The sequence below is a fragment of the Tigriopus californicus genome, chromosome 6 (genome assembly GCF_007210705.1).
Source record: "Tigriopus californicus strain San Diego chromosome 6, Tcal_SD_v2.1, whole genome shotgun sequence".
Taxonomy (NCBI): domain Eukaryota; kingdom Metazoa; phylum Arthropoda; class Copepoda; order Harpacticoida; family Harpacticidae; genus Tigriopus; species Tigriopus californicus.
The window spans coordinates 10,480,144-10,494,150 of record NC_081445.1 but is presented as its reverse complement, the minus strand read 5'-3'; the positions used below and the strand labels follow the sequence as shown (position 1 = coordinate 10,494,150).

The 14,007-nt window shown below is 40.7% G+C and overlaps 1 protein-coding gene across 1 annotated transcript; it reads left to right on the top strand.

Annotated features, from left to right (window-relative positions):
- Nucleotides 1-11,368: 11,368 nt before the first annotated feature.
- Nucleotides 11,369-13,828, top strand: LOC131881807 (nuclear envelope integral membrane protein-like). The gene is made up of 7 exons (XM_059228765.1): nucleotides 11,369-11,652; nucleotides 12,150-12,418; nucleotides 12,487-12,627; nucleotides 12,696-12,863; nucleotides 12,939-13,106; nucleotides 13,175-13,284; nucleotides 13,357-13,828. Exons 1-7 carry the CDS (start codon nucleotides 11,481-11,483, stop codon nucleotides 13,583-13,585), a joined length of 1,257 nt encoding a protein of 418 aa, XP_059084748.1. The 5' UTR covers nucleotides 11,369-11,480; the 3' UTR covers nucleotides 13,586-13,828.
- The last annotated feature ends 179 nt before the right edge of the window (nucleotides 13,829-14,007 follow it).

Here is a 14,007-nt window from a genome sequence, read left to right as displayed (position 1 = left end):
AAAATTGTTACGGCGGATGACATATACAGTAGATGTGCTTATATTTCTTGAGTTGTTGATGAGAGAACCAAAAAAGGCTAATTTTGAATACGCCTTGCCCATTTGGGCTCCAATGGACTCATTGGAGCCTTATTGGAGCAACATTTTCCCATGCAGAGTATGTTTTTTACCCACTATTTCAGTGCTTCTAGGCTCCAATGGAATAAAGTTACAAACATTAGACTGTCTGAAAATACTGTACATAATATTTAAATGGTCTTAAATATTTCAAAGTTAGTTATTTCACAAGAAGAAAATTGTGGGGAAGGTACCAACAAATAGCTATACCTTTGAAAAAGAAAAAATGAGTATTCAAAATAATTCCATTGACATTTCGAGATAAATAAAATAGTTTGTCTATGAGGTAGGATTGTTCTTAAAGCAGAACTTTAAGTTCAGTCTCAAGCGCCAAAGTCGGACTTGATGAAGATTAGTCTTGAAGCCATATTCTCAAAGATTTTCAAGTTGTGCTTGGCCGAGCTGAACTTGGTGCATGTATTTTGACTAAAGGAGGCACAAATTCTTCAGTTTCATACAGGATGACCAAATTCAGGGACAAGCATAAACTTGAAAAACAGTCGAACAAATCGTTTTGAGCCTAGATGGCTTCTTGTATGCCAACTTAAATCGTGTTAGAGTTTTCAGTAAGTTCAATTTCATATTTAACCCAACTTTCATCCACATTAGAGCTTCTCATAACGTCATTCCCAATTCCCAAGACTGGTCCCAACAATGTTGGAAAATTGCACTCGACAGTAGAATCAAGGGTGACGGGGAATACGGCTCGTCCAAGTTTGCCCTTGCAAGTTGGACTTTGAGTCGAGAGTAGCGCTTTTCCAAGCATTCACTTGAACAACAAACTCAAAAGCTGGAGTTTGAATCAAGAATATAACCCTATAATACTAGGGATTTATGGTTGAAGCAGGACTTCAAGACCCAAGTACGAATAGAGAATACCGGCCCTGGTCCTGATGGTGTGACATCTCAATTTCTGTTGAGATGCTCATTGGTTCTTGCTTCCGTTTTCTTGTACTTGATTCGTTGCATCTTGGATCAGGGCAAGTTTCCATCTTCACTAAAGTTAGCTCACGTTTTTCTAAGTTTTTAAGGGGGAGATAAGTCACTCCCCAATAACTATAGGCCGATTTCTCTCACTTCAAACATTGCAAAGGTGTTTGAGAAGAGCACGAAGTTCAAACTTGTTGGGTTTCTTGAATACCGTGAAGACCTTCCTCTCAGTCAGCATGAGTTCCTAGCGCATTTTGGCACGGTTACCAAACTTATTGAGCATATAGATCATATAATTGAGAGACTGGAGAGCCATGAATCAGTTGATGTAGTTTATCTCGACTTTGCCAAGGCCTTTGATAAAGAAGATCATAGCCTTTTGATTAAAAGACTTCATGACATTTGGATCCAAGTTAAGGTTCTCAATTGGATAAGAAGCTTCATTCATGATAGGAAGCAAATTCTTAAGGTTGAGGGATTCCCTGGTGACATTCATGATGTCAAATCATGTGTTCCCCAGGGTTCTATCAGAGGACCACTCCTTGCGTGAGCGTTTTGAGGGCACCTCTAGAATCCAGGCTAGTTTGAACAATGAAGTCCACTTGTCTTCTTTCTCGGGCTCCTTCATTGTTTAATTTGCATCCCTCCAATTTTCGTTTGGAGTACATGGGCCTTGTTGATCCGGTAGCATCTTTCAAGTCAGACTTGGGACAAACTTTTAGATAGCATTCCTGATCAACCCTACATTCAAGGACTAGCTTGGTGTGCCAACTCATATTCTTTGGTAGACCAAATATCATGAAATGATTAAAAGTTAATTGATAGACAAACTATAACCTTTAATTTTAATAGTACTTTGGATTACATTCATTACATTACATATCTGGTACTGTACGTTTTCAAAAGCATCCATGAGCTTTGTCCCAACCCAGGGTTTAGGGTCAATTATAGTGACTGTAGAAGTTTAATGTGCATTTTGAGAGCACCTTCAAGCCCTCGAGAATCCAGGCTAGAATTATTACCTTTACTTTTAATCGTCCTAGGGATTACATTCCCTGTAGCGGTTAGAAAAGGCCGTGAAAAAACAAACAAAAAAATAACCAGATTTTTCATCCACCAAACCAGGGCTTCGTTTTACTTTGACTTCGATTTTAACATTACGATGGAATCGACTCTTGCTCTCACCATAGCAGTGTCCACTCGGAATCAACTCAGTTTCAGTAAGGAACCACAACCAACTCGATATTTCCTCTTGTGTGTTACTTCTTCTATGCTCTCACTTTATAGTTTTGTGGCAACCTTGAATTTGATATTTGATTTGATCCCATCACTAGCTGAGAGACTGAAAACTTTTTTACGATGCTTTTTTGCTCAACCTTTTCCTCTGAATATAGTGTTTCTTGTTTTATACACCTACGTTTAGTGCAGCAATGATAGAGACAAGTGTAAAATTGCTCATAATTACAGTGTGAGTAAGCAAACTTTACAAAATCCGCAACAATTTCGATTTCGGCCTGATTCTCAACATGTGTAAAGAGTAGAGAATTATAATTTATTGTGAATTTATTTCGGGGGTTCCTTTGTAAATGTACAAGAGGGTTAGTCATGCCCCAGGTTTCCCATAAGCCTCTTGGCTTTTTTTCATGGGTATCCGACTAGTCTTCAAAATGCTCACCCTCTGCGACCACCATGGCCCCAACCCTGGGCCTGAAGGCAGCGCACTCCTTGCAGACATACTCCATGGACATGTTGGCCCACTCCTCGTCGACGGCGGCCTTCCTGTAATCGACATTGCGGTGAGGGAGCCTTAAGGGGGGAGCAGTCCGGAGATGAGGGGGGCCACATTGTGTGGGGCCAAAAGTCATCCAGATTCTCCGATAGCCACTTCTGAGTGGCCTTGGACTTGTGGGCTGGGGCAGAGTTGTTCTGCCAAACATAGGCTGTTCCAGCATAATTGGCATCAATCAAAGGCTTGATGACCCTCTCCATCGCCTCCAGGTACTCCACCGTCCGGCCACGGTCCCTCATGGCATTCCTGATAGTCCCCTTGCTGACATTGGAGATCTTGGTCACGGTGCGCATGGATGTGGTCGGATCCTCCTCGATGTTGGAGGCCACGGCAGTGAGGAAGTCCTCAGTCCTTTTGAGGTTGTGGCCACCACTTCCGGGCTTTCTCTGGATGCTTCCTTTTTTGTCATAGCAGACCATGGTGTTGTACACCATCTTCAAAGTGGAGTCGACGATGGCCGAGATGTCCTTTTTCGCCACACCGGCGGGGGTCAAATCCACAATCCTTTGCCTTTTTGCCTCCATTGTTTTGAATATTACATTTTTCAAAAAAAAAAAACATTGTACAAAGTCGGAAAGATTACTTTCAGTCACTAAACCTATTTAGACGTGTAGCCACGAAAATCGCTCCTAAGCCTGGTAGCCGTTCACAAAGTCAATTGTAAATTTTGCTTCCGCACACTGTATGGCCAGCATTTGCCTCCTTCTTTGTTTGGAAGTATGAGTCTTTGCTGGATGACTTTTTCAACCATCTGAAACTTGTTCTGCTAATATACTAGTCAATTATGTTTAGAATCTTTCTATGCATCTTGGCAGGGTTGGTTTAAAAGTAAAATAGGTGCAATTGAAGTTGTTGAAAAATAGAGGTTTTTTTCAGACTTCCTTTACATTGCTGGAATTGAAATTCCCTGCATTTCAAATCAATTTCAAGCCCTAAAATGTAAGGTTGATCAGGAATATTGCTCTCTCATTCACTCAATGTTCACTAGTGAAACATCCCTGGACTTTTTCGAACTTTTGCAAAACTGTTCGAAGGTTGCCACAAAACTATAAAGTGAGAGCATAGAAGAAGTAACACACAAGAGGAAATATCGAGTTGGTTGTGGTTTCTTACTGAAACTGAGTTGATTCCGAGTGGACACTGCTATGGTGAGAGCAAGAGTCGATTCCATCGTAATGTTAAAATCGAAGTCAAAGTAAAACGAAGCCCTGGTTTGGTGGATGAAAAATCTGGTTATTTTTTTGTTTGTTTTTTCACGGCCTTTTCTAACCGCTACAGGGAATGTAATCCCTAGGACGATTAAAAGTAAAGGTAATAATTCTAGCCTGGATTCTCGAGGGCTTGAAGGTGCTCTCAAAATGCACATTAAACTTCTACAGTCACTATAATTGACCCTAAACCCTGGGTTGGGACAAAGCTCATGGATGCTTTTGAAAACGTACAGTACCAGATATGTAATGTAATGAATGTAATCCAAAGTACTATTAAAATTAAAGGTTATAGTTTGTCTATCAATTAACTTTTAATCATTTCATGATATTTGGTCTACCAAAGAATATGAGTTGGCACACCAAGCTAGTCCTTGAATGTAGGGTTGATCAGGAATGCTATCTAAAAGTTTGTCCCAAGTCTGACTTGAAAGATGCTACCGGATCAACAAGGCCCATGTACTCCAAACGAAAATTGGAGGGATGCAAATTAAACAATGAAGGAGCCCGAGAAAGAAGACAAGTGGACTTCATTGTTCAAACTAGCCTGGATTCTAGAGGTGCCCTCAAAACGCTCACGCAAGGAGTGGTCCTCTGATAGAACCCTGGGGAACACATGATTTGACATCATGAATGTCACCAGGGAATCCCTCAACCTTAAGAATTTGCTTCCTATCATGAATGAAGCTTCTTATCCAATTGAGAACCTTAACTTGGATCCAAATGTCATGAAGTCTTTTAATCAAAAGGCTATGATCTTCTTTATCAAAGGCCTTGGCAAAGTCGAGATAAACTACATCAACTGATTCATGGCTCTCCAGTCTCTCAATTATATGATCTATATGCTCAATAAGTTTGGTAACCGTGCCAAAATGCGCTAGGAACTCATGCTGACTGAGAGGAAGGTCTTCACGGTATTCAAGAAACCCAACAAGTTTGAACTTCGTGCTCTTCTCAAACACCTTTGCAATGTTTGAAGTGAGAGAAATCGGCCTATAGTTATTGGGGAGTGACTTATCTCCCCCTTAAAAACTTAGAAAAACGTGAGCTAACTTTAGTGAAGATGGAAACTTGCCCTGATCCAAGATGCAACGAATCAAGTACAAGAAAACGGAAGCAAGAACCAATGAGCATCTCAACAGAAATTGAGATGTCACACCATCAGGACCAGGGCCGGTATTCTCTATTGGTACTTGGGTCTTGAAGTCCTGCTTCAACCATAAATCCCTAGTATTATAGGGTTATATTCTTGATTCAAACTCCAACTTTTGAGTTTGTTGTTCAAGTGAATGCTTGGAAAAGCGCTACTCTCGACTCAAAGTCCAACTTGCAAGGGCAAACTTGGACGAGCCGTATTCCCCGTCACCCTTGATTCTACTGTCGAGTGCAATTTTCCAACATTGTTGGGACCAGTCTTGGGAATTGGGAATGACGTTATGAGAAGCTCTAATGTGGATGAAAGTTGGGTTAAAAATGAAATTGAACTTACTGAAAACTCTAACACGATTTAAGTTGGCATACAAGAAGCCATCTAGGCTCAAAACGATTTGTTCGACTGTTTTTCAAGTTTATGCTTGTCCCTGAATTTGGTCATCCTGTATGAAACTGAAGAATTTGTGCCTCCTTTAGTCAAAATACATGCACCAAGTTCAGCTCGGCCAAGCACAACTTGAAAATCTTTGAGAATATGGCTTCAAGACTAATCTTCATCAAGTCCGACTTTGGCGCTTGAGACTGAACTTAAAGTTCTGCTTTAAGTGCTGATTGAGGATACGGGCCTTGATCTGGCTTGTAACATGTTAGGAAAAGCCTCTCCATCACTATTGGCTTCCCCAGCAATTTCAAAAGACCCAACAGGGTGCTTCATCTTTCTCCTAGAGTCTGCATAAGAGAAAAAAGCCTTTGGATTCGACTGACCTCATGAACCTCTTTAATCTATTTGTAAGTGGTCATTTTCAATAAAGGCCTTAATCTCATCCTGAATTATGTCCAACTTTTTTTTGGAGACTAGACACAATTACTGGATTGAAATTGCTGTTAGGCCTTTTTGCTAATTTTCAACTCTATTTGAACAAAGTCTTCCTTTACTCAGCAAGAAGTAAAGGTAGTCTCCTTAGAAGCAAAAACTAAGGAGCATCTCATTAGAAACTGAGATGTCACACAATCAGGACTAGGAGAGCTCAAAAGCCTCAAGTCCTTGATGGCCCCTAAAGCATCTTGATCTGTAACTATGAGATCATCAAATTGCTCAATTTGACTAACTATTTCAATCTCATCAGACTCATCATTAGAACAATGAGCTGTTGCTTCTGAACTCAGTGGGGTTGAAAATCCACTGGAGAGCTGATCTCTAATGAAAGGTTTATTAATGGAGGACGGAGTTTTCCGATCCAAAACCAGCTCACGACAGTTCCTGGCCTCTTCAGAAAGTCCCTTCAACAAAGCTTCCATGTTTATTGAAAGCAAGGCTTTGTGAGGGATCCTAATCAAAAATAAAGGGAACCTGAACAAAAATATTGAGAAATATCCTGGAAGCTTCCTTCAGTCTCAAGAGAAAAAACGTTAGAAATGAGTGAGAGGAAGATGAAAGATGAAAAAAGGAAAAGAAGAAGAAGACAGAGTCAAGAGGGTGGCCATCTGTTCCCCCAACGGCATACTCCCACTGCAGTTTTCCGCCAGTCAATCTCCCCCACAATGGACCCCCAACAGTAAACTCCCCAATTAATTCATTTTTCGAAAAAAGCAGTCTAATATGAACTGTCACTCAAGAGAGGAAAGTAATGCCACTGATCTCACTGCTATGGAAAGAAATTCGGAGAGAAATTGTCAAGAAACTGTCAAAAAAGTCAGAAACCAAAGACAAAAACAAAATAGGCATCAAAGTAAAAACACGTTAGCCCAGGAAATTTCTGGACAGGGCTGCTGCTCATAAAACAGAAAAGAAATCCATTCAATTACGATTAATTTTCAATTTGTAATGGTCAAACGCAGAATCTTCTTTTATGAAAAAACGAAGGTTTTCAAAGAAAAGAGGACTTTTTTCAAAGAAAACAGGAGTTTTTTCACAGAAAAGAGCAGTATGCACTCCTCAGAGGAGAAAAAGTGGAATTCTGAGTTCCCAAATACAAATTGAGTAGAATAGAGGAGCCGCACGAGGCTTGCATGGTACTAATATCTTGTCTCAATATCAAAGTACTGTTAACCTCAAAAAGCCGGCAAATTGAATGTATTTTTTTGGAGACTTCCTTAACGCTACCAGGATTGGAATCCCAGCAGTTCAAGACGAGAAGATTATTCATTTTACTTGACTTTTATTTATATATATTATTATTTGATCGACCAACGAATTAGAATTGGCTGATCTGGCTAATCCTTGAATATAAGGTTGATCCGGAATTTTAGTCAAAAACTTTTCCAAGTCTAACTTAAATCCTGCTACTGGATTAACGCCTACATAAGCCCTACAAATATTTGAGGGCAGCAAATCGAACAGGCAAATTCAGTTAAATGACAAATTCAGTTTATGGCTCACAGGTTGGCAAAAGGTTTGTCCAAATGTTCCTTCCATAGAGTACCCCGAATCAGGCTGCTACCCTTCATTTTTCCTTTCCTTTCCTTTACTTTAGGTTGATAATTATTGAGAATCTCTATTGTGATTTGGAAGGTCGTCAGATTTTAGCTGAAGCATACGTCACATGCGCCACTTTGTAATCCGGACCTCTGCTTCAGAGGGAGTCTCAGGCTGAAAACCCTTGGCTCAGCCAGGGACGGATCACGGGATAGACAGTAAACCATCTACATTGTAAAAAATAGTTGTTGGTGTCCCATCAATAGATCCTACGAGGTTGGCAGACAAGCTCACCAAGGTCCCTTCAATCTTAATATTTAATGACACTCATGTAAAAGACGCGTCATCTCCTTTTGCCTGGTTCTCGCTGATTGGTCGAGAGCCCTCAAGTGACAGCAGCTAATCATTGGCGATGAAAAAAAAAACTCATAACAAACGCGTTGTTTGGAACACTGCATTCATTGCGCTAGGCAATCATTTCGTTGATCCCCTTCATGATTTTGAGAGTGAATATGACTTTCAACTCTTTGTGGACTTCACGTGGTAAGAGATGGGCCGGGCATAATGGGATCAAACTATCAGCCAGGTGGCACATTTTACCGACAACCCACCCACCCTGACCGGTCAATGCCAACCAGTGGCAATTCCAGTTCGAAAAAGGTTCTTCTTGAAGTGTTTTGGCAGATCTGAGGCACAACTTTATTCAGTGTGAACCACCCCTGATCATGTCTGAACACAGAGGAAAAATGCAAGATTGTATAGGATAGGATCACAGCATCAGTTTGTTTGGCTTTTTGTACCCCTTTGCGCCCAAGCGCCATCTTTCGAAAATGTAGGGATGAGTCAAACGTAAAAATGACAAAGCGCTTTCCTCCAACCATTGAACTTCTATGTCAAAGCGAGCTGAAAGTTTTATCTTTTTAATCGTATCGTATCTAGCACTATCCTTCGGTTTTTGTATAATACCTCCGCTTATTTCAACGCTATTGTAAATGACTCATGCCACAGCCCAATTCTTGACACATCCCTACGTAAGTCAGATGGAGGCGCTCAAGTGCAAAGGGGTAAACAACAACCCCGCGAGCATGTCCCATTGTTGACCCAAGTGTACAAAAATCCAAGCTTCAAATCGCCTTCCTTCTTCAATTTGACCAGCCATAGGAAGCAATCGTTTTTGTTTAACTTTGAACTTGGCAAACGTTACCAATGTAATGGAGACAAGAATAATTCTGAGAGGATGTAATAACAGCCAGTGTTATTAGAAGATTGCCGTTGTCTGGGTTTGATGCCCAAATACTCACTCCTCACCGTCCATAGATGTGGAATCCGTACATTAGGAACAAAATCCATCTCATTATTTCGGGTTGATGAAGACTAAACACAATCACTTATGTGTTGTAGATATGAAGGGACGTTATCTGATTGACCTCACTCACTCTTAGGTGTTTTCTAGTACTTCCACTACTCCACCCATTGCTGGTATTTGTAGAATGAAAACAGGGGAAGATCAATTTGCTGGCATTATTGATGGGTTCCCCAACTTAACTATTTCGCGTTTCCACGAGCTTTTAGCGTCATCATATGGGATTCAGCGCAAACCTCCACCTCCAGACCTTCTATTTTTGCCCAAATACGCGAATTGGTAGCTTGCAGCTACCAAAATAAACTTTGAAAAGTGAGGGAAATTAGGCATTATTTGTAGCTCCAAGTCTCCATGGGCGTTGCCTGTTCATGTGGTTATACATAGAAGCAGACGGATCTTGGTGACCATGCAGCAATTTCCAGCCACTCAATGTGGCAACTAATGATGGCCAGCAAGTAATGATCCCCATTGAGGATTTTAACATCAATCCTCGAGGGAAGGGCATATTTCTAAAGTTAATTTGGCAAGAGGCTATCATGATTTTCCAATGGTCAAGGAGGACTTTCTAATAACCGTGGTAATCACATCATTTGGGCTTTTTAACTTTTTGCAAATGCTTACTAACTTTCCGACGTGTAATGAATGGCATGCTGTTTTCTGCGGACTTCCTTACCGTTACCGGGATTGGAATCCCAGCAGTTCAAGACGAGAAGATTATTCATTTTACTTGACTTTTATTTGTATATATTATTTGATCGATCAACGAATTAGAATTGGCTGATCTGGCTAATCCTTGAATGTAAGGTTGATCCGGAATTTTAGTCAAAAACTTGTCCAAGTCTGACTTAAATCCTGCTACTGGATCAACGCCTACATAAGCCCTACGAATATTTGAGGGCAGCAAATTGAACAGTGAAGGAGCCCGAGAGAGAAGAGAGTTGGACTTCATTGTTTTAACTAGCCTGGATTCTCGAGGGCTTGAAGGTGCTCTTAAAACTCACGTTAAGCCTCTATGGTCACTGCAATTTACCCTAAATCCTGGGTTGGGACAAAGCTCATGAATGCTTTTGAAAACGTACAATATCAGATACCTTTCGTACCTTCTCTGAGTACTGTACAATCCCAACCTTTCTAACCTCTCCCAATACGAGAGCTCTCTCATATCTTCAATGTTCCTAGTAAAACATCTTTGGACCTGCTCGAGCTTTTGCAAACCTGCTGAACTAATTGGAGCCCAAATGGGAGAGGCATATTCAAGATGCGGCTGAACAATCGACTTGTACAGAGTTAGCATCGTGACACTATCTCTGGACTTAAACGTGCGATATATCCAACCACATGTTTGAAAAGCCTTACCAACTTTCAACTGGATATGCTCATCGAACTTTCCATTATCTTGGAGGACTACACCTAAATCCTTCATGGATGAGACCTGCTCAATGTCCTTACCTTCATCATCTAATAGTGGAGTGACTAATGGCGTCGACCCAAAGGTCATAATTAGCGGTATTGTATTCCATTCAGTGCCATGTTACTCGCAGCAACTCAGGAGTAGATTTGGTCTAGGACCTCTAACAGACAACCGGAGTTCTGATTATTCCTACCAACTACCAATTTTGAATCATCTTGAGTTTTACATCCTTGAGTTTTTTCGGGTTCAGTGTTTCACCGTTGCATTGCCTATGTTGCTAGCATCGACATGACGCATCTTTCCTTTCAGAATCTTTAGTAATATTGTCCTTTTTATTGAGCAGAGGAAAGAGATCTATATGGTATATACTTGCAGCATACCAGGGACTTTCATCTTCATCTTTTGCGCTAAATTGTGCTTCAAAAGTTAAGGGTAAGGGTAGAAAAAGGGATTGTGATGTTTTTACAGTTAATCACCAAAAACTTGTGAAACTGTGCTTTTTCTAGAACTATTTTGTTGGAAATGATGATGGCAAAAGCGTTCGCTCGTTATCAATCACACAGTATTCAACCTCCTGTAAAATGATTATTTACAGGTCATAATTGTTCGGGATTTTACCCATAGAGAATTTGAAACGTCTCCCAAAGAGTTGATGGCTTCTAGTGTCTAAGTACTTGGCCAATAAATTGTTCATTTAATAATCCCTTGATAAAGTCTGGAATGTCAAAAATGTTTGCAGCTATAAACTTATGGGATTTGTAAGGTCTCTCAGATGTTCCCTTCAACATGGCTACTGATCGAGTGACGTTTATAGAGCAAGAAAGGCAAAACGAGCTGACCGACAGCATACATGACATGAGAATATCACAGAGATGTATTTATAAGGTATTGAAATAGATCAGCAACACATTGTTCAGTGAAAAGCTAAAAGTCCGTGGACCATTCCAGCTAAGCGTGACTGGTTTGGCCACCCTCAATCCCCAAATGTGACCGTTTCACAACAAAACACCGTCTGCAACAATCTGCACAGAAGCATAGTTACTACCCGGCAAGAATTCAGTGACAGATTTCACCACAGGTTGTGAGCATCAGTCATGGGATTCACCCGGATCCCCTGGTGGGGTGTGTTCTTGAGTTTGGGTCTGAGGGCTCCGCCCATCCAAGGTCAATTGGACCACTCTGTGGTTCATTTGCTCCAAGATAAAGGGGACGTTCATCTAATGCCGGAATCTCAATATGAAGGATTTGAAATATTCTGCCACAAAGGTAATAAAAGTCAATCAATATTGCGATGAGACGGAATGGTTTTTTTGCTCCTATCAACTCTTTATGTTGAGGGATATTCAAATTCATAAAGTTATGAACACCTTAAAGAGTTTTGCCCGGTAGCCATGTGGCGTGTAATTCCGCTATTTAATGCCATAGTGAGACTAGGCCTTTCAGGATGACAAAATGATGTTTTTTCCATTCAATCTTTGAGAAGAAAGTCAGAAAAAATGCAAGCAAGGTTCACATGTTGTTACTGGTTAAACAAAAAGTTTGATATGTCAGTCTTATTCTTGCTGAAACATTGACGTTGTCCGGGCAAGTTTTGGTAACAAATTATAAAACATACTACGGTATGAAAGCATAAAACACTTACAGCTGTCTATATCCGAGTACCTTTAAAACTTGCCTCTTTGTCTCCTTGATGAATAATTCAAATCTTGGCGTGATCGCAACAATTTATTTTTAGCCCCTTAACCTAGCAAATCTATCCCCAGGAACTGCTCCGTCCTTGGCCCAGTTTTGGAGCTCAACCGTGCTTCGACTGCACATCAACACCGACGAGTACACCTTGTTCACGGCTGACAATGCGAGCAGTGTCCGTGAGCTCTACAGTGGACACTCTTGGCCTTATGCTGCTCTCAACACCTTGCCATGGAAAGTCAAAGACCTCAAGGTCAATCCCTTCCAGCAATCGTGCGTTGGAGTCCTGACCAAGGCCAACTATCAGATGATTCTCCAGTTGTATCGGGTCAACTATTGGCAAGTGAGTCCAGGAACACTTGGTATTGTGGTCGTGCAATTGGATGCATCTCAATTGATGGTTCTTTTCAGGTGGTCATGACCATTGCTGGCATCGCTTTATTTGTCTACGCCCCCCGGCTTTGTCGGAATGTCTTCTTCCATTATACGACTGGTATTGGTGCTGGCATTTTGCTCTCTCTATTGGTCATAACTTTTTTCATACAAAGAAAAGTAGGTATTAGGTAGATTTGATTGTGTGTGTGTGTTTGATTTTGTAACCGAATCTTTCGTTGCTGCAGATAAGAACCGGTTGGATGGGTTGGATCCTGGGCATTTATTCCCTGTCCATCTATTTCTTAACCACTTTGTGGTACAACTTCAAGACTTACCTCATGGAGCAACATCTTTTTGTGTTGGGCTATTTTGTGATTACTGGGATTGCCAGTTTTGCCATCTGTTATCGAATGGTAAGAAAGAGGAAATGAGGGTTTTACTTCCGGAAATTGTGCTTACTATTATTGATGATTGCATGCTTTTCCTAGGGCCCAGTGGAAAATCCAAGGACACTGAACTTGATCCAATGGTGCCTCCAAGGGTTTGCCTTGATGTTGATCTACCTATCCAGTTATTATCAAGCCGCCAGTCTCAGTTTGGCACTGGTTTTCTTGACTTGGGCTTCCATTCCAGACATCATAAAATCAAAGACCAGGGTAAAAATAGGGGAGCATGCACTAAGTTTTGATTTTAATTTTCAAGAAATGTGCTTTGGTGTTTTTAGTCATGGTATCGGAAGCGATTTTTCCCACCAAAAGTTCGGCTCTTGAAGGAGTCTGAATACATGGATCAAGCGAGAGTGGAAACCAAAAAAGCCTTAGATGACTTGAGAGAGTGAGTAAACATGAAAAATCCTCGGAAAAAATAATTTCAGCATCTTAGCAACCTTTTTCTCTTTTTATGTAGATTTTGTCGTTCCCCGGACTGTGATGCCTGGAAATTGACTCGCCGGTTAAAATCACCAAATCGCTTCGCCGAGTTTGTAGAGGGCTCTCCTCATTTAACGGAAGACGAAGTGATGGATTATTCTCATGCCGAGTTTGACGAACTTAACGTATCTTCTCTCACGGATGATGAGGAAGATCTGGCTACAATGAACCTGGCTGGTGCCATGGAGACTGATGATGAAGGCTAGAAATAGTTCAATTTGTGCCAAAGAATGTTCAAGATTCTAAACAAAACGCATAGTCCCGATGAATTGTGATCAACCGAGATCTCGTTAAACGTGGGACACAATTGGTGTCCCTACAAAGATAAAACTAAACTGAACAAGGGCATAATGTTTTCATGGAACTAGCGTGATTAACTGATGCTCAAAACCCCTTTTTGAACGTACCAACAACTGCCATAACTTAAAATATATAGATTTTGACTTTTACTTGTGGAAAGAATTTGTTACTTTTACATGAGGGATAGAGTGTATACACATTTATCTACAATAACCTTATTACAAAATCATCCGAAAAAAATATTTATTTGTCTTAACCGGAGCGTTTCAGCATTAAACGTAATTCACAGGGTCGGAAAGATTTTGTTTTAGGTTAAATCAAGTTTTCA